General features: G+C 37.0%; 1 protein-coding gene across 2 annotated transcripts in view; it reads left to right on the top strand.

The window, feature by feature from the left end:
* The window catches only part of NCAM2 (neural cell adhesion molecule 2), a 279,151-nt gene that overhangs the window by 155,793 nt on the left and 103,291 nt on the right, over window positions 1-20,067 (top strand). For both annotated transcript variants that reach the window (XM_062622126.1, XM_062622125.1), the window contains exons 2-7: window positions 3,716-3,790; window positions 4,583-4,789; window positions 7,052-7,195; window positions 12,594-12,731; window positions 13,574-13,691; window positions 18,389-18,549. In XM_062622126.1, the coding sequence (XP_062478110.1) occupies window positions 3,716-3,790; window positions 4,583-4,789; window positions 7,052-7,195; window positions 12,594-12,731; window positions 13,574-13,691; window positions 18,389-18,549 (843 nt within the window). The remainder of the gene's footprint in view (window positions 1-3,715; window positions 3,791-4,582; window positions 4,790-7,051; window positions 7,196-12,593; window positions 12,732-13,573; window positions 13,692-18,388; window positions 18,550-20,067) is intronic.

The following is a 20,067-nucleotide window of genomic DNA, read 5'->3' on the forward strand; positions in this document are numbered from 1 at the left end:
CATCTTTGCTGACCTGATAAAATAAGCATTCACCTGTGTGTTCAAAGACGTTCTGACCAGTCTGTACAAACAACTCCCTTTATATTAATCCATTAGCTGTTAGTGTACAGCAGTGACTTGAATTGTGCATACGTTGCATGCCATCTTCCTCAGAGTTTATAGCGCTCTAATGCACTTATGTAGTTCTACTTGTAATAAATTTGGAAGTAATATAAAACTTTCTGGATGGGTTGTTTCTTTGCAATATTTTACTTTCAGTAAGTGATGAGTGATCCTTCTACTAGCAAACTATTGAACTATTTGCCTGACTACTTAATAAGCACAGATTGCTAGATTAATCACTTGGCAAAATTTTCCTTTCTGGTTTGCTCTATTTACATGAAGCAGAGCTGGGGAAAATGAATAGATGGTCTTATATTTTTCTATCTTGTAAATATATATATATATCATATGTAGAAAATATTATTTCCTTTTGGTTTCAGAGATGTAGCTAGCATGTCTTCACAGAGTTTATAATTGTACTTCAGAATTTTAAGTGGAGTTCAGCCCTTTGCCAAAACTGTGTTTTACAGACTCAAATACCTATTTCATTGATCAGGAAAATATATTTTTCTAACTTTTCACCTCTCATCATGCAGTTCCTTACTTTCTACCTGACATTTTTTACTTAATCTATTACATTTATGTAGTTCAACATCACTTACTGATTGGAACTAAGAAGTGAAATTGTCCTTGAAGCAATGCTGCTGAAATGCTGACATACGCATTTCTGAAGTAACTCTACAAGACTACAAACTTTATAAAAAAATACAGATAAGTGGTGGCACAGGACCTAAAAAAATGAGTCTGTGATTTGAAATAAGTGTCTGGGCTCTAATCTCCTGAAATTCTCCAACCAATGGACTGATTAGTACCTCAGTTTCCAACCAAACAGTTATATGTCCTGAGATTAAAATAGAGCTTAGCCTCACGGGTAAATAAAGAAATGAGGCTTTGAGTAGCCTCCTAGTTGATTTATTACTCCTTGATGCTTATTAAGACAAAAATAAAACTTTGTTTGAAACGCATTTCCTTTCCTATTCTTAAGTTTGGCCTTTCTTCTGGTACCATGGACGTAAACGCGACAGATGAGAATGATCAGTCTCTTTCTCTGTCAGTGCTATGCTTGTGTTCCAAAGCAGCCTTCGCTGTCTTCCTTGCTATTGCAAAGAAAATGGTACTAGTATGTGCTCTGGTATTAGGTTCAACATTTTTATAGTCCACTTCAGTTTCTTTGTCACCTCTAGGTAGTCATGTCTTCTTCCTGACGGTCTTTATGGACTGACAGGTTTTGACGTTAGCAAACGGAGTGCACACAAGCATTTACTTTTGCCTGAAATAGGATGTGTTCCTGGGGGCTTTTTGTGGTTTTTCTTCTTAGTCGTTTTCTTATGGAGGGCAGGGTACAAAATGTTAAGAATAGTTTAAGTTTTTTCACACCAAAAAGTTAGTTTGGAATTTAGTACTTCTCACCTCTAGAGATGTTTGTCCTTTTGTAGAATCACAGAATCATAGAATGGTTAGGGTTGGAAAGGGCCTTTAGATCATCTAGGTCCAACCCCCCTGCCATGGGCAGGGGCACCTCACACTAAACCATATCACCCAAGGCCTCGTCCAACCTCGTCTTGAACACTGCCAGGGACGGAGCATTCACAGCCTCCCTGGGCAACCTATTCCAGTGCCTCACCACCCTAAACTTCCAATCTAAACTTCCCCTGTTTAAGTTTTAACCCGTTACCCCTTGTCCTGTCACTACAGTCCCTAATGAAGAGTCCCTCCCCAGCATCCCTGTAGGCCCTCCTGCAGATACTGGAAGGCTGCTATAAGGTCTCAATGCAGGCTTCTCTTCTTGAGGCTGAACAGCACCAACTTTCTCAGTCTGTCTTCGTATGGGAGGTGCTCCGGTCCCCTGATCATCCTTGTGGCCCTTCTCTGGACTTGTTCCAACAGTTCCATGTCCTTTTTATGTTGAGGACACCAGAACTGTACACGATACTCCAGGTGAGGTCTCATGAGAACAGAGTAGAGGGTCACCTCTTTCAACCTGCTGGTCATGCCCCTTTTGATGCAGCCCAGGACATGGTTGGCTTTCTGGGCTGTGAGCACACACTGCCGGCTCATGCTCATTTTCTCATCGACCAGCACCTCTAAGTCCTTCTCCACAGGGCTGCTCTGAATCTCTTCTCTGCCCAACCTGTAGCTGTGCCTGCTCCCACCCAGGTGTAGGACCTTGCACGTGGCATGGTTTAACTTCATAAGGTTGGCATCAGCCCGCCTCACAAGTGTGTCAAGGTCCCTCTGGATGGCATTCGTTCCCTCCAGCGTATCAACCGAACCACACAGCTTGGTGTCATTGGCAGACTTGCTGAGGGCGCACTCAATCCCACTGTCCATGTCAGCGATGAAGATGTTGAACAAAACTGGTCCCAACACCAATCTCTGAGGAACACCACTCATTACTGATCTCCAGCTGGACACTGAGCCATTGACCACAACTCTTTGTGTGCGGCCATCCAGCCAGTTCTTTATCCACTGAATGGTCTACCTATCAAATTGATGTCTCTCCAATTTAGAGACAAGGATGTTGTGTGGGACAGTGTTGAACGCTTTGCACAAGTCCAGGTAGATGACATCAACTGCTCTACCCCTGTCCATCAGTTCTGTAGCCCCATCATAGAAGGCTACCAAATTGATCAGGCAAGATTTCCCCTTAGTGAAGCCGTGCTGGCTGTCACCAAGCACCTTGCTGTTTTTCCTATGCCTTAGCATGCCTTCCAGGAGAACCTGCTCCAAGATTTTTCTGGACACAGAGGTGAGACTGGTCTGTGATTCCCTGGGTCATCCATTTTCCCCTTCTTGAAAATGGGGGTTATATTTCCCTTTTTCCAGTCATCGGGAGCTTCACCTGACTGCCATAATTTTTCAAATACGATGGCCAGTGGCTTAGCAACTTCATTTGCCAGCTCCTTCAGGACCCGCAGATGGATATCATCAGGTCTCATGTACTTGTGCACGTTCAGATTTTTAAGATGGTCTCGAACCAGCTCCTCTCCTACAGTGGGCACAAGGTCTTCATTCTCACAGTCCCTGTATCTACCTTCCAAGACTTGGGTGGTGCAGTCAGAGCCTTTGCCAGTGAAGACCGAGGCAAAGAAGTCATTCAGAACCTCAGCCTTCTCCAAATCCTGTGTAATTTCATACCAATTATATAAAAATAATCTAGTGATCTTGGGACATTGAGTATACGCTGTATACTCAATGTTCGTGTTGCAGTTTTCACCAAGATGAAATATTTCCACATGCACATAATAAACCATAATTATTACATTTTAAGACTGAAAACCTTAGATTCTTGAAACAGTGTTTTTTAAAACTTCCGATACACGTTGAGGTTTTGGTTTCATGTGTCTTTCAATCCCTTCTACTTTTTTTTTCCTCTAATTTTGTCATAAGTTTTAGTATTTGAGGCTGTTATCCTTCATGTAACATCTTTATTTTGATTCTTTTCTCCACCTCTATGTATACTCCAGCTCTAAAGATACAATTCTTAGCTGAAACTTTTCAGATTTGTTGCACAGGCTCTGTAGTATAGAAACAGAAAATACAAAACCTGAAAATATAACATTTTAACTGATAAATGCCAAAATGTGTTCATAACCTACTTTATATTTTTCAGCTCTACTTCAAGTTACAATTTCACTTAGCAAAGTTGAGCTGAGTGTGGGTGAATCCAAGTTCTTCACATGCACGGGTATGTATTCACTTTTCTTGTAGGTACTTTTTTTTTGTATTTTGAACCTTCTACATAGAATCATAGCATAGTTAGGGTATATAATTTGAAACTGTCTTAATTGATTCACAGTATTAAGTTAGTGTATTTTTGTATATTCCATTGACTTGTGAAAATTGTGATAAATAGTAGATCTTCATTGGCTTCATTGATTTCCAGTCTAGAAACTATTTCTTACAGACTGAATAGCTCAGGTTGAATTGTCTGTATGAATACAGGAAGTTTGTATACTTTAGGATGCTTCTTTAGTTAAAATAGGTTCACTTGTCTAATCTAAAGAGTTAAATAAGCTACTAGGCTAAGCTTTACTATCCTCTCCAGCCTAATGAGGCACCCAAAAAGTTTTTTCCAGCGAGCCAGGTCTTAGTCAGGAGAAGAGTTTGCATTTGCAGCTGCTGATAAGGATCCTTGATGTTGCTGAGTTGCCATCTTCCATTGACAATGACACATGGCCTGACTGCATTGACAGTGCAACTGACTGATGACTTGACCTGCTGATCAGTGGCTGCTGAATGGCTTGTTTCTTTCTTTTAAGACTTTATATCTTTCTATTTTTTTCCCTCTTCGATTCTTGAGCTACTAGTCTCAACAATAAGACATCTGCCTGCAGTTTTGCCTTGCTTGTCTTTCTACAGGCTTTCTCACAACTCTCAAGAATTTAGCAGTTCTCTGACATTGCGTAGACATTGTGCATTTGGTAAGCATGTCTATCTGAACTTCTAATGTTGGATTGTTTTTTGGTTTTGTTTGTAGCCATTGGTGAGCCTGACAACATAGATTGGTACAGTCCACAAGGAGAGAAGATTGTTTCTAGTCAAAGAGTGGTTGTTCAGAAAGAAGGTGTTCGATCACGTCTAACCATTTACAATGCAGATATAGAAGATGCTGGTATATATCGATGTCAAGCATCAGATGCTGAAGGACAAACTCAAGAAGCTACTGTTGTTTTGGAAATTTATCGTAAGTAAAATATTATCAAATGAAAGACTATGTTTTAAAAGCCACTGCTATTGAAAAAGTGAAGCCTATACAAAATATCTTTCTAGGCTCTGAACCTTATCTTCCAAATAATTGCATCTCCTGCAGATTAGTTAATAGATATTACAACAAAGACTTAAATAAAATGGATGGCTACTTTATAATACTATAGCTCACTTTTCCTTAGGATGCCATCTAATGAGAGTGCACTGTAGGTCCCTCATGGAAAACAGGAAATATGAAAAGAAGTTATGTCAACCTAATTCTTAATTACAAAAATATCTACAAAATGCTACAAATACGTACATAAATAAAAGGGCAGGAAGTGTAATATATATCATTAAAAGGTGGATTTTAGACTGAATTAGGGTTTTTTTATGTCAGTCTTTTCTATTCTTGGCCTTATAATGACATTTTCCCATAAGGAATTGAAGATTACAGTGATGAATATCCAAAATGCATTTCAATTGCAAACAACTAATTGAGGAGTAGATTTGAAAAGTAAATACATTCCATTGTGGCAAGAGATTTTCTTAGAGTTTTTTTTTGTTTGGCTGTGGGTTGTTCTTCAAATTAGTTAAATGATGTTACATTATACTGTATTCTTTAGCTCAATCAGAAGCAATACATTAAACTAGTATATAGTGAAGATAGAAGGCAAGATTTTTGTTGGTGAAAGAGTAGGGCATTGCTAGTAGCCTTTCAACTGAGTTATTCTCTAATTTCTTTGGAGAATAGCTTTTTAATAGTCATAAAATTTATTTCTAGATGGGCTGAGTGCTAAGGGATTGCAGTGGACATTAAATTCAGAGTAGAATCATAAAGCATTACCTCTGAAAGGTACAGATAACTAGGATAATGAAAAAAATACAATTTAAGGAAGCCTGTTGATAAAACAATCGTTAAAATGGTGATAGGAATTGTAAGTCATCACAAGATGGCTTGAAATTTGGCCGTTCAAAGGATTTCAGGTTTTGTGGAATTTATTTGTATGCTTAAAACTGCCAGTCACTCCATTAGCAAACTGCTGAACAAGGCTGAAATCTTTTGAAATGTTTCAATGTGGTAATTTTAATAATTCTGAGGCTAGATAAACCTGAAGACCTATACAAGACATAGAAAGATTTGTGGCAACAGTCATACGAAGGTTTCATTGTGTTTATGATGTATTGTAAGGAAAAAGCAGGATACTAGGGTCTGGTTCAATACTCACTGATGCCTATGAGAGTTTTTCTTCTGACTTATATAAGGTCACATTCTTCAAATATTTCATAAAAATAATTTATACAAGTATGTAAGAGATGTATATAACAAAAGTGTACTCCCTCTGCTATGGGAACTGTGGATTATCTGAGCCTGCACTTTTACCAGTACAAAAAAGTGGAGGTGGAATTGCATCTGACTTATGTTCTCCAAAGTGTTTCCCAAAATGTAGTTGGCAGTTTCTGATCCTAAAGAACATAGGTCAGTTTGTTTGTTCTGTGTGCAATCTTCCAAATTTGTTTCTGCATTAGATCTTGTATGACATCATGGATTAGTGTCGTCTTGGACTTCTAACACTAAGTTCTAATAATACAGAACTTATTCAGGCCATTAGTAAAATTAATATCAAGTTTGGTTATTTGCAGTTGGAAAAATTAAAAGCCTCATCAGGCTTAAGAATATCTTATTATTTCCCTCCAAAAAATGCTAAAATTTCTTATGACTTAATAATACTAATTTTTTTTCTGTAGAGTTTCCCACTGGCTTTTAAATTTTTTTGTTTTATTCAGCTGATGTTTTTCACAGTCAATGAGCCTAAAGTTCCACCTTTTTGATAAGACTCTTCCAAATAATTTTGGTTGTTTTGATGGAAGTTTCAATGGAATAAAAGCATGAGGTTTTAATTCAGTGATAAGATAATGAGTAAATAGACAACAGAGTAAATAGACTATTAACCTGAATATATAAACATCTAAAAAAATAGGGGTTCAAAACTGGGCTCTGGAACAATGGAAAATATGTTTATAAAACATGCTCATTTGAGATAAATAAACATTTTCATAATGCAAAATTATTGTGAAATAATTTCTACAGAGTGGAAATCATGTGTCCAGGACCACTTGAGCCCTATCTGGAAAAAATAAATGTATTATCACAATGAGAATGTTTAGTAGTCATCTTTATCTGATTTGGTGTCACATATCATTTCAATGCTAAGTGAGCTGGAAGACACTTACTATATTCTGTTTTCTTCCTTTTCAGAAAAACTCACTTTCCAAGACATAGTATCTCCACAAGAGTTCAGGCAGGGAGAAGATGCAGAAGTTGTTTGCCATGTTACTAGTTCACCTGCTCCTGTTGTCAGCTGGTTATATCAGAATGAGGAAGTCACAACTATTGCTGACAGTTAGTATTTTGGTAACTCTTTAAGTTATACATTCTAATTAATTTTAAAATATTATTGTAAAAGAAGACTCATCACATTATAGTGGAGGATTTTGATTAGCATGTCATCATAAGTAGAATTTCACCAAGTCATGTGGTCTTTATAGAGAATCCATGTGCAATGGGTTCCCTCATATATCATTTTTTCGAACTGGGAGTTTTGTCTATATGTATTATGAGGGTCAAAACACACAAAAGATTGCTGGGAACTTCTTTGGAGGAACTCTTCCTGAGCTGCCATATAGGAATTGAATAAGTTTCCAAAGCATGCACAGATAAAACTTCACTGTGCACAGAATGCAGCTTAGAGCTTGAAAAAGTAAAATTGCATCAAAGGTCTGTCACAAATTTTTCATTATTTTCATTTTATTTTTTCCAATCAGGTTTGCTGCTGTTGGATTAGCAAAGGAATAAAGCAAAATTTCCTTTCTTTTTCAAAATCATACATTTTGAAAATTAGGAATTTTTAAATTTCAGTATGTCAGCTTGTCTTTTTAACCATTTTCTTTCACAGTGCTTGCGATTTAAAAAAGGTATAATGATAGAAACCAGTTCTAATTTAAACACCAGAGTAGTTTCCTTGTGTTCTGTTCTAAAGTATTATCCAGGTGAGATCCCAGTCATGCCTGGGTGGAAGCAGCATTTTAAACCATTTGAAAATAAGACATTGTGAACTTTGTGAATTTTGGCTACATATATATGGGTTTGTGATGCAGGTGAAAAAAGGGTATAGTCAAATTCTTACAGTTAAGAATTTTTTTTCAGGCATTGGGTGATAAAATTACTCTGTTTTATGTTACATTTCCAGCTTCAAAATCTGCTATGAAGGATCAGTACCCATAACCTTTTTGCATAACTTTAAATAGCATGAAATTTGTCTGTCATATTTTAAATGACACCTATTAAAAAAAGAAGTAAATAATTGTTGGGTTTTAGTTCATAGTAAGTTAAAATACTGAATAATTTCATATCCAGATTGGCTTGTATATTGCAGTTCGTTTGGGGGACATGAGAAAGCAGCTTCTATTTTAAGCATTCTAGCACTGATATAATAGAAAAGCATAGGATAATGTCAGTGCTTTAATTTCATGACTTCTTTCTTTTTTATATTCTTGACTATTCTTCCATTCTCTCTTACTCTGAAAGACTAGATAAAACAGACTTCAAATCAGCCAGACTAACTCTCTAGATCATGGGTAGGCTGTGGCCATCCAGTTCTATGGCTTCCTCAGTCTAGCATAATCTCAGCCGAGTCTCATCTCAAAGAGTTGTGTTTAAGATTGTGAACATGCTGTGTTCTTATTTGGTCTAAAAGAAGAAATTACAGTCCCTTCTGTAAAGAATGACAGATTTAGTTGTATGAGGGACACATGTCATAGAAGTCTTAGTTTTCTTTTTTTTTCTGAAAGTTTTAATTTTTAATTCAACGGATCTTTAGTCATGTCCTAGTCTTAGAATGAACAGCTATGCCTAACCTTTTTGTTAGACATTGTGGGTCCTAGCCTGCTACATGCCCTAGAACACAGTAAAATTTGCAAATCATAAGCCAAAACTTCCTCAAGCTCAGAGGAAATGAAAAGACGTGGGCAGTCCCTCTTGCCATCCATACCACTTAATGTCTGATCTGACTGAAGTGGAAGGTGGTGTGACCGTTCTTCTAAATCAGGCGTTTGAAGTTCAGTGAGTTGAGTCCAGAACATAGCAGTGAGCTAGAGGAGTGTATTGCTGAGTCACTGTCCACATCCACAAACTGTAATTCATTTAATATAGGGGACAATTTTTATTAGGATAACTGTGGGACAGTGAACGTTACTTGTGTGCGCAACATCTTAGCGGTTCATGTTGTGTTACCAATTTATTCTACTGCTTTGAATCAACTTAATGTTCCACACAACATGTGAGTAGTGTTCTAACAAGATCTAACCTTTTCCTGTCAAGGTTTCAGTGGTTTGGTTGACCCATGTGGTCTATGCAGAATTTATTCCCGCTGAATGAGCATAGTATCATTGTATATACTTAGTGGCATTTTTACAGCGGCATGAACTATTCTTTAACAAGCCTACCAAAGAATAAAACATTAAGAATAAAACATTAAGAAATTAGGGTGGTCTCTAGTCCTCTTTTTCATCTCATACATTAAATATTTATGTTAATGAAGGAAAAAAGTTATCAATGCTTAAAGAGGGGCTACATTTCACCTTTATAAAGCACAGCTTTCTTAGAATTGTGTAGGGATGGGAAAGAAAAAGATTTTATAATTTGTATGTGGTAGTGTGTGAAATAGCATTAATGTTCAAGCATTACTTTAATAAACTAGACATAATTAGTGTAAATGTGTTGAGGACATTGATATCCTGTAAATCTCTATCAGGTGAAGCATAATTAAATTTTATTTTTCCATTTGTCTTAATTTTCTGATAGAGTCCTTGGTAATGAAATAGAACTCGGCATAAAAAGCTGTTTTATTTGTAACTGTGTATCTACATATGCTCTTTGAATTGACTCTATGTGAAAGCTTTTCTACCAGGTGTTGTTTATCACTGTTTTGGAATATCTGTGTTGTGAGAAATCTAACATGCTTTAAAAATCTAGCAGAATCAAAAGGAAAGCAAAGTGAAAAATGACACTCGATTGCTAGTTAAAACTAGTAAATTGCTAGTAAATTTTGTCCTCTTCCAATACTGATAGAATGACACTGATTCAAATAGAATAAGAAAGAGCTCAATAACAAGTATGCAAGTTGTTAAAAAAACACATACAGTGAAATGCAGGAAGTAATTCTCCTCAAAAAAGGCCATGAATTTGACTAGTTACAGGGGGTTGACCTTGGCCAGCTTCAAGGCACCCCCGCAGCCACTGTCTCATCCTCCTCAACAGGCGCCCTGGGTTGACCCTGCCTGGATGCCAGGTACCCATCACAGCTGCTCTGTTACTTCCCTCCTCAGCTGGACAAGGGAGAAAAAATACAATGAAAGGCTCAGTGTTGGGGAAAACTAATGAATTACCAATCAGATAAGAGTAGGATAATGAGAAGTAAACCCAAATCTTAAAAAACACGTCCCCCCCGATCCCTCCCTTCTTCTCTGGGCTCACCACCAGCACAGTGGACAGGAAATGGGGGCTGTGGTCAGTTCATCACAGATTGTCTCTGCCATTCCTTCTTCCTTAGGGGGAGGACTCCTCACACTCTTCCCCTGCTCCAGCATGGGGTCCCTTGGGACCCTCTCCTCCTGTGGGAGAATCCTCCACAAACATTCTCAAATGTGAGTCCTTCCCACAGGCTGCAGTTTTTCATGAACTGCTCCAGCATGGGCCCTTCCCATGGAGTGCAGTCCTTCAGGAACATATTGCTCCAGCATGGGTCCCCCACAGGTTACAATCCTGCAGCAAACCTGCTCCAGCTCCTGTCTCCACAGGGCCAGCCATTGGTCCTGCCAGGATCCTGCTCCAGGACAGGCTTCCCACTGGGTCACAGCTTTCTTCAGGCATCCCCCTGCTCTCGTGTGGAGTCCTCCATGGGCTGCAGGTGGAGATCTGCTCCACTATAGACCTCCATGGGCTGCAGGGGCACAGCCTGCCTCACCATGGCCTGCACCATGGGCTGCTGGGGAATCTGTCTGTCACCTGAAGCACCTCTTCCCTCCTTCTGCAGTGACCTTGGTGTCTGCAGAGCTGTTTCTCACGTAATCTCACTCCGCTCCTGTGCAACTTCCCCTTTCTCAACTATGTTGTGCTACTACCATCACTGATGGGCTTAGCCCTGGCCAGCAGTGGGTCTGTCTTGGAGCCGGCTGGCATTGACTCTATCAGACATGGGGGAAGCTTCCAGCAGAAGCCACACTTGCAGCCTCCCACACAACCAGCAAAACCTTGCCACTTAAACACAATACAGCAGTACTAGGGGAGAAAATGAGGTGAAAAAGCTCATGGTTCAAGGTAAAGACAGAGAGATCACTTGCCAATTACCGGCACAGGCAAAATGGATTTGAGTGAGGGGAAATTACTTGAATTTATTGTTAAGTAGAGATGGATGGTGAAACAGAAAGAGAGAAGTAATGCAGCATCACCCCCTTTATTTTTCACAGGCTCAATTTCACCTTTCATTTGTGACTTCTCTACCTCCTGCACCCCAGGCAGTACAGGGAGATGGGCAATGGGCTTGTGGTCAGTCCATAATGGCTCCAGCATGAGTTCTTCCCATGAGGTGCAGTAGTTCAGAATAAACTTGCTCCAGCATGGGGTCTTCCACAGACTGCAGTGTGGAAATCTGTTCTACCATGCTTTCTCCTGGGGCTGCAGGGGGGGGTCTCTGCTCTGGTGCCTAGAGCACCTCCTTCCCTTGAACCTTCTCTCAGCTTGGTGCTTGCTGGGCTGTTTCTGTCATGTTTTCCTCGTTCCTGACTCTCGAGTTTTGAGCACATCATTATTTTTTCCCTTCCTCCACTGGGCCTTCCCAGGCACCACCGTCATCTGCAGGGCTCAGCCGTGCCCTGCGGTGGGTCCATTGGATCTGTCTGGATCCAGCGCAGGGCAGCCCCGCTTGCTCCTTACAGAGGCTGCCCTGCAGCCCTCCTACTGCCAATGTCTTGACATGTAAACTCAATACACTAGTTCAGACATAAAGGAAAGAATAAAATAAATTCGGATTCAGTTTATTTTTCCAGGTTATAATTTTGCTGCTGCATGTGCAGGAAAATGCATGCACGTGTATTCAGAATCTGATTTTTTTTTCAATTAACTTGAGCTACTCAAAAAGTCCATTGAATTTCAGTTTATGCTGCACTCTGCAGAAGGTAGACTGCTTTGTTGGATTATGTCTTCATACCCATTTCTGTGAAGTGTTAAACTATGGTGAGATACATTGATGAATGAGTATTAGTGAATGAGCAAAGGAACAGGAAGAGGGAAGGAGAGAAAGCAAGCTGAGAAATGAATAAGCATAGTGACATAAAATGGGCACAAAGTTGCTTAATATAGATAGGGAAGAAGTGTTTTTTTATTATAAATGGTTTATCTTTTTTCCATCTCTAATCTTTTCAAATTCTATGTAGGTGTTCATGAATATTCCACTCTTTTTGCAGTAATTTATAAGTTTAACTTATATTTTATGACTCCTTAGAGTAAGCAGGAAGTTATGGATAGAAAATCCAGATTGAATTTTAGGAAATGGCAATGTATTTTGGACTGGGGAAAAAAAACAAATTCCTTGGCTGACATTTTACTTTTAAATTAATGAGTGTTTTGTCAATGAGCATTCTGATTTTATAGAGGAAGTACATTAATACTACTCACTTAAGTAAGCGTTCTGCATGTTGTCTTGGTTTACTAACACCACTTCATCTCTTACTTGCCTTTCTAGATCGATTTGCTGTATTAGCAAACAATAATCTCCAAATTCTTAACATCAATAAAAGTGATGAAGGAGTATACAGATGTGAAGGAAGAGTGGAAGCAAGAGGAGAAATTGACTTTCGGGACATAATTGTTATTGTGAATGGTAAGCAGTAAAAGTTGTCGGATTGACTTCTTGCTTTACTTGGTTATCATAGCCTATTTTAAAATATGTCAGCTTCTAAAATATCGTGACTGAACTGGGTAATATAGTTGTCATGTCTGCTTCGTATTGTTTTCCTATAAATGTAATTCTTAATATTTTTTAAAAATACACCATGGAAATAGAATTCATTGCATTTCATTATATCACTGTAAATGATATATATGTAAAACCTGGAATATTGTTTTTAATCATTTACAGAACACTGACAATGACTGCAAGACTGAATTTCAGATTGTAATATCTAGTAGTTCAGTTCACCCTAGTTGTAGTTGTTGTTATATGTGGTGAAGACTGGGCTGCCGTACTTGCCTCTAGTGTCTCTCCTGTTGTTACAGGTCTTTCATTATTGGCCTGCAGAGCCACGAATCAGTTCTGCAAGGCCAGTGATGAAAGACTACTACATACTGGCACCTGTTTTAAAAGAATAGATTAAAGATAAAAGAAGTTAAATTAGTGGTCATCATAACTTTATTATGTCTTATGCATGCTGTGTCTAGCTTTAGACATACAGAACTTTAAAATGTTCTGCAAAAAGACTGAAGAACTACTTAAAAAGACTTTCAAAAAATATTCTAGTAAAAAAAAAAGACCTGATAATGATTAAAATTCTTGTGTTTAAGAAAAGTAAAGAAATACTAGTAACAGTGTTTCATATTTTAACTTGATTCCTAAGTATAATTATAAATTCCAAAGTTAGCAAAGGATCCTGTCCTGTGATTTAGATTTTTCTAGAAACACATAATTTATTTTCCATTAATAGGCCATAATGTTTTATTTTTCAGTTCCCCCAGCAATTACTCTGCTACAGAAATCTTTTAATGCCACTGCAGATCGAGGAGAGGCAATAACTTTATTCTGCAGAGCCACTGGATCACCTCCACCTGAAATCAGTTGGTACAGGTAAGTTTAGTTGAAGTCTGCACATCAGAGCACATTGTTTTAATGTGCCATGATTTTCTATCATGGTCCATTAAGCTGGGCAACCTTAATTAATATTTTTTTACTGAATTTTAGGAGCATTTGCTGTCCATTTCTATTCTGACTTCTAAAGCTAGATGCAGCATTAGTAGGTGAATGAACTCAGACAAATACAATTGCACTCAGGTTACCAGGAAGTGAGATAAATGTAAGAAGCAACTAAAATAGCATACTGATGTGATTTTTCATATCTAAGTGGAAATAAATAAAGCTGAAGCAATGAGTCTGTATCTCAGTACAAGCAAGAATCTCATAACTTCTGCACATGAATACATCAAGTGAAAACATATGCAGTTATGCAATAGATATCCAACACAGATCAGCAGTACTGATAACAAAGGTAACATTTTCCCCATTTGTAAAAATAGTCTAACCCTAACTCTGTGTTTCAATGAGATTCATAAGGAGGTATTGCTTTAGACACCCATAGGATATGGAAATGTTTCACTGCATGAGTTTCAAGGGTGGTTTATGTAATTTTTAAAATGTAATACGTTTTGAAAATTGAACCAGTTTTAAAGCTCATGTGTGTTTTTTGATGTTATCAATAACATGCAGATAATATAGCTTTATCGTCTGGGAACACTTACCATATAACATTTGTAAAAAAATTAATATCCATACACTCTGTGTTCTTTCAATTTTAACAAAGATACATGTATCAGTCCTGGGATATAAAATATCTCAGACACCTCACATCAGTGCACATTTCTATTTTAGACCTGAGTAATTTTCATCTACTTACATTATTTCAGGTGAATTAAAAGGTCACTACATTTTCATAGAAGGGATTGCCATCAGCTCTTAATCTCCTTTGGAATCTTCGAACAATGTTGGATTCATTTTTAATATTAGCTTCATTTGACTGATACCTACATCTTAACATGTCAAAAGTCATACTTCATTTTAAATTTTTCCCTTGTGCAATTTGAATCTCAAGATATGCAAATACATAGAATGCAAAGTTAATTCCGTCATGTGGCTTAGAATTAAAAATCTAGTGAAGAAAAAGAAAAAGCAAAGCAAAATTTGCAGAGCCCAGATTAAAAAACTGATAGTGAATTCAAATGAAGGTTGACTGTTCTGATAGTTTAAGGTCTTTAAAGTAATTTTTTACAATGTCTGTCTTACCCAGCCAAAATTCTTAAGAGTTGTCTGAAATCGTGTACCCTAAATGGCCTTGTTGAAAGATGTAAGACAGCCAACATTAATGTTTTATGCTGTTAAGAAAGAATGCGTAAATTTCCACAGCTTGTGAATATCTCCACTTAGACTTGTGGATTTTTGTCAATATTTTATAAATATTACAGTATTTACACAGGCTAAATGTCTTGGAAAGACACAGACTTTGTGTCTATTGATCAGAGTCTACTGAAGGGTTTTCTTCTGGTTTGCCAGCCCCTGAGGCAGCTTTTTTAAACCATTCATTAAGTATCTTTTGTAAAGATTTTACAAAAGCTTAACAGGCTTGTGTACTGATTACTGAATATTAAATGTGGAAGCTTCTGTTCTGCTCCTATTTTGGGAGCTATCTCATAGTGAGGAATATTGACTTATGTATCTCCCTTCCCTGCTGGTGCTTTTTTGTTTGTTTATTTTGTTTGCTTTGTTGGGGTTTTCTTCCCCCCTTTCATTCTGTTTTTATTTTGTCTTATTGGGCTATAAATTCTTGGCAGTTGAAAATACTCTTTTTTATTTGCTGACAGTGAGATATTGTGAAGTGGCAGGTGGAAAAGGCCCCTGGTGTCCGTGACAGGATATTATTATTGATCTGCAAATAAGGAAAAAAGATGGGAGGAGCTACATTATTTCTTCTAGAGGAATCAAACTTTATTCTACATTGATCTCCAGTACTAAATTTCTGCATCAAATCTCTGAGCTCTCTCTCCCGACCTGTTCATGTCCCTTTTCACTCACATATAGGTAGCTGGTTAAGAGGATTCAAAATCATTTGATATATTCTCCTTCCCCTTCAACTTATTTTGCAGATATGTTAAGATAAAAGCTTTAGTTTCCTATAATATTTTAGATGCCTTTTCTTTAGAAATTAGACTGAGCATAGGAAAACTAGATGAACATAATCTTTCTTGATCTTGAGAAAAATCTAGACAGCATTATCAGTGGTAGGAAAGTCTGTCAAAACTGATTTATCTAATATTAAAATTCTTGTTGTACATTGAGAACCTAATTGAATTGATTTATCAGTATTAATGGCCAACTTGTTATACTCCAAATTTCCTTCTGTTTAGTGTACTTTTTGATGTTGAATGTAAGTTAACTTCAAATTTGTGTTTGTTTCTTTAACAAACAAGTGGAATTGTATCCAGTGTACTGATATAACAGGTCAGCTTCAGCTAGGTCATGAAGAAATAACTGTATGTTTAAAATAAATGACAGTATTATTCAGCTGGCTTATATATATCCCTCTGTGTTGACTGCAAGATGCTGGACAAAACAGTAGCTTCAAACTTTAAGCTCCTTAAGACAGTAGCTAATGTGGAAAAGCTTTAACTATTTGCATCTACCATTTTCATTTCCAGGTGATTACAATGTTTAAGGTTTTGTAAATTTGAAACGGAGGCATCTTAACTAATGTGTCAATCTACTTAAAAAAGAAAAAATAAAAAACAAAAAACATTAGTTCACTTACAAATTAGTCAGTTTGAAATATCTAGTCAAGAAGAAAGGTCAGCAAGGTTTAGTTGCTGCTGTACTTAGTATGCATGTTCACTTTGTTGATATTTCATGGACCTAGAGAATCTAATTCGTTCACCACTTAACTGATATCTTTATTGAAGCTGATTACATTCATGTAAAGCATATACTCTGAAAAGAAGCAATACACTAATAAACTTAAATTAGCCAGAACTGAAAGATAAAGATACAAAGATACAGGTCATGAACTGGAAATCTTTACTCATTGAATAGTCCTGCTGAAAAATGATGTTTTATTATGTTTGTGGAAATAATTTACACTAGTAGAGTTTAGAAGGATCATTCCCTTTATCTTTACTGGCAGGACATAGAATTATCTGACAAAAGAAATAATCCACTTTCAATGTGTTATTCATGCTTTCCTGTTCTCCAACGTCAGAGCATCAGTCTGAATCTCTCCTGTTCACTAGAGGGTCCAAGGAAATGCTTATAATCTCATTTCTGCTTCGAAATTGTCATAGATATAGGAAATGCTTATAATAACAGGCATTTGGAAGCTACTTCTTACCTTGATTATAGACTTCTGTCTCTTAACATAAATCACTAAATTTTTTTGGTGAAACCAACTGTGGAAAATTAGATCTCTTCTGTTCTGCAAAACAATTCCTATGATTTCCTTTAGAAAGGAGACAATCAAGTATCACAGTAATGCCTTGAAGTAGACAGATAAATTGACTAGTTATTTACAAAAATGACACTGAAATGTAAGCTATATAGATGCCAGGGGAATCCTATTAACAGATATTAGTGTTTCCAGGAAAGAAGCAGTATTTTCTTTTAGGGAAAATACAATTTTATAAAATATGAAATCTGCATAGTTATCAGCATTATGTGAGAAGGACATGAAAATCATTGTTGCTTCAATCTTGAAATAAAACTGTATATCCTAAACTAGGCATATTGAATGGAAGAGAATATTTCAGTAACGCATATTGGTTTCATTTTATAAATCGTTAAATAGTTTGTTTTCAAGAAGTTGGAATTGTCAGCGAGATTATCAGTGCTTATGAAAATCAATTTTATACGTAGGTGCTTGTGAGAAGGGGGTGTTGATTCAAAAGAAATAAGATCAAAAGGAGCTTGTAGCAAACTAGGCAGAATGAGAAGAAATTAAAAAAGTTAAAATTGCACTCTTGAAAAAGGAGAAATGGCCCTCTGCATATGCCAACATGCTCAAATGGACTGGTCAAGCCTTGATCAGCCCTCAGAGTTGTTCACAGGTTTTATTATTTCTGTACCATCTGGTCAGAACTCATTCTGACATCTGGAGATATGCCTGCTTACTAAGTAGTGGCTAGCCAACAACAACTGAGAGGAAATAATTGGAAAGGGTGTGCCAATAGTCTCCACTTGTGTGAGATTTAAAATATGTTTTCTAAGTCGGTACATTATTACTTATACGAACTGCAACAGTTACACTTAGTTAATTTGATTTTAAATGTTCCTCACATACAGGTATGTGTGTCTAACCAGTTTCCTTCTGCACTTCCTTGAGTGTAAGCTGTATGTTCTATTCACAAGCATTTCTCTAACACTAAGTCAATATTGAACATTTAAGAATAAAGATACAGCATTTTCAAGATGTATATAGTTTTAGAACATGGCAATAAATTTATGAACCTGGGGTCTTGAACATGAAAATGCAGTTCAGAATGCTTTGTGTCTAGAATGTGCACATTCTTATGAAAAACACTCTCATCCTTCAGAACAGTATTGGTTATGCTAAAATCAAATCCCTTCTATGCATGCTGCCAGTTTATACTAAGTGAGGTATTGCATTTTTGAGCATAATAGAAGTCTCTTCCCTCAAAAATTATTTTCAACAGATTGATGCATTCACAGCACATTGCTTCAGAGTTTGGAACCTACTGGTTGATTTTTACATTGTTCTTATTTTTTTTTAGGAATGGTAAACTTATTGAAGAAAATGAAAAATACATGCTAAGAGGAAGCAATACAGAACTAACAATAAGAGATATAAAGAACACTGATGCGGGTCCTTATGTCTGTAATTCTAAAAACAAAGCAGGAAATGATAAAAAACAGACAATCCTTCAAGTTTTTGGTAAGTACTGCATAGTACATTCCATTCTTCCTTTTTAAATGTAAATATTAGGGGGCTGAGGTGATAATCCACAGTTTTCAGTGGAACAGTATTCCTGCAAGGTATCTACTGATGCAGCAAACCACTGTCTAACTTTACAGCTTTTTCTTTCCTGTTGGCTACTTCAACCTTTACTCCTGAATTTAATTTAGAAAAGGCTATCTTCATCATTTGCTTTCCACTACTCAGATACAATACAACAGTGTTAAATTGTTAAATCACTCTGGTTTTACTTTAAAATCTGGCTGCTTGCAAGAAAAGAGGAGAAAGGGGATAATTCTGAAAGGGGGAAAAAAGTGTACCTTTTTTTTTGGTAAGAAGGCATCAGGCAGAGGTGTTCCTAATTTTTTAATTGTTTTTTCTTTCTTGATTTTTATTTAAGCTCATGATTGCAGATGTAGTAACAAAAATATTGGATCTGAGTTTCAAAGTGTAAAAATTAAAACATGAAAAGTGCCAACTGATGCCCTACCAGTTCATAAGCAGTGCTCCCCCGACAGCTTTCCCCCTAGTTTATACACTGAGCATGACATCATATGGTCTGGAATATCTCTTGGATCATTTGATTTCGCTGTCCCAGCTGTGTCCCCTCCCAGATTCTTATGCCCCCCCCTTCCTCCCTCCTCCCCCCTGGCCTACTAGCTGGTGAGGTGGTGTGAGAAGCAAAATAAGTCCTTAACTTACTGTAAATGCTGCTTAGCAACAACTAAAACATTGGTGTCTTATCAACATTATTCTCATCCTAAATCCAAAACACAGCACTATACCAGCTACTAAGATGAAAATTAACTTTATCCCAGATGAAACCGAGGCACCTCAGGGTATAGTATCATAAATTAAGCCTATTACCTTCTCTGTAATCTCTAAAGCTAACTCTATTGTTAGTATAATATTAAATTTAGAAGGTTCACCTCTGCTTTAACTCTGAAAATATGGAGTAGAGTTGTATCTTCTCCTACAAAAAAGATTACTTTTTCTTTTGTCTCTTTCACACAGGTTAAACTCAGTCATATATGGAGCCAGCAACTTGTCATACTTTTACTCACCTTAAATATATTCAAAAAACATCAGCCTGAAAATGGCAAGGCAGATGGCTGATTATTACAGCTAAATAGTTCATAAACAGCTATTTCGTGTTAAAATGACCTATTCAATTGCATTATTCTTTCCCACTTCATTGGTTTGCTTGTCTCACATACCTGCTATCTTTAATTTAATTTACAATGTAAACTCCCTGGGGCAACAATTATTGTTTCTGTTATGACAGGGCTCTGGCAGGGTTGAAATTTGTAATAACAGTAATGTAACCATAATGCAATAAAAATAATAATAAAATTATAGTGTTCAGCATTTAAAATTTTAGTACTCTGCACTTTTGAATGGACATGCCCATTTTAGTGCCATCTAGCAGCTGCATATGTTTTGTTTCCATGCATGACCTAGATTTTTTTGTTAAACAACTTTGTTTCCAGTATCAGT

This window comes from Pezoporus occidentalis, unplaced genomic scaffold, assembly GCF_034315485.1.
Source record: "Pezoporus occidentalis ecotype Australia unplaced genomic scaffold, CSIRO_AGI_Poc_V1 ctg24, whole genome shotgun sequence".
NCBI classification, from domain to species: Eukaryota; Metazoa; Chordata; class Aves; order Psittaciformes; family Psittacidae; genus Pezoporus; species Pezoporus occidentalis.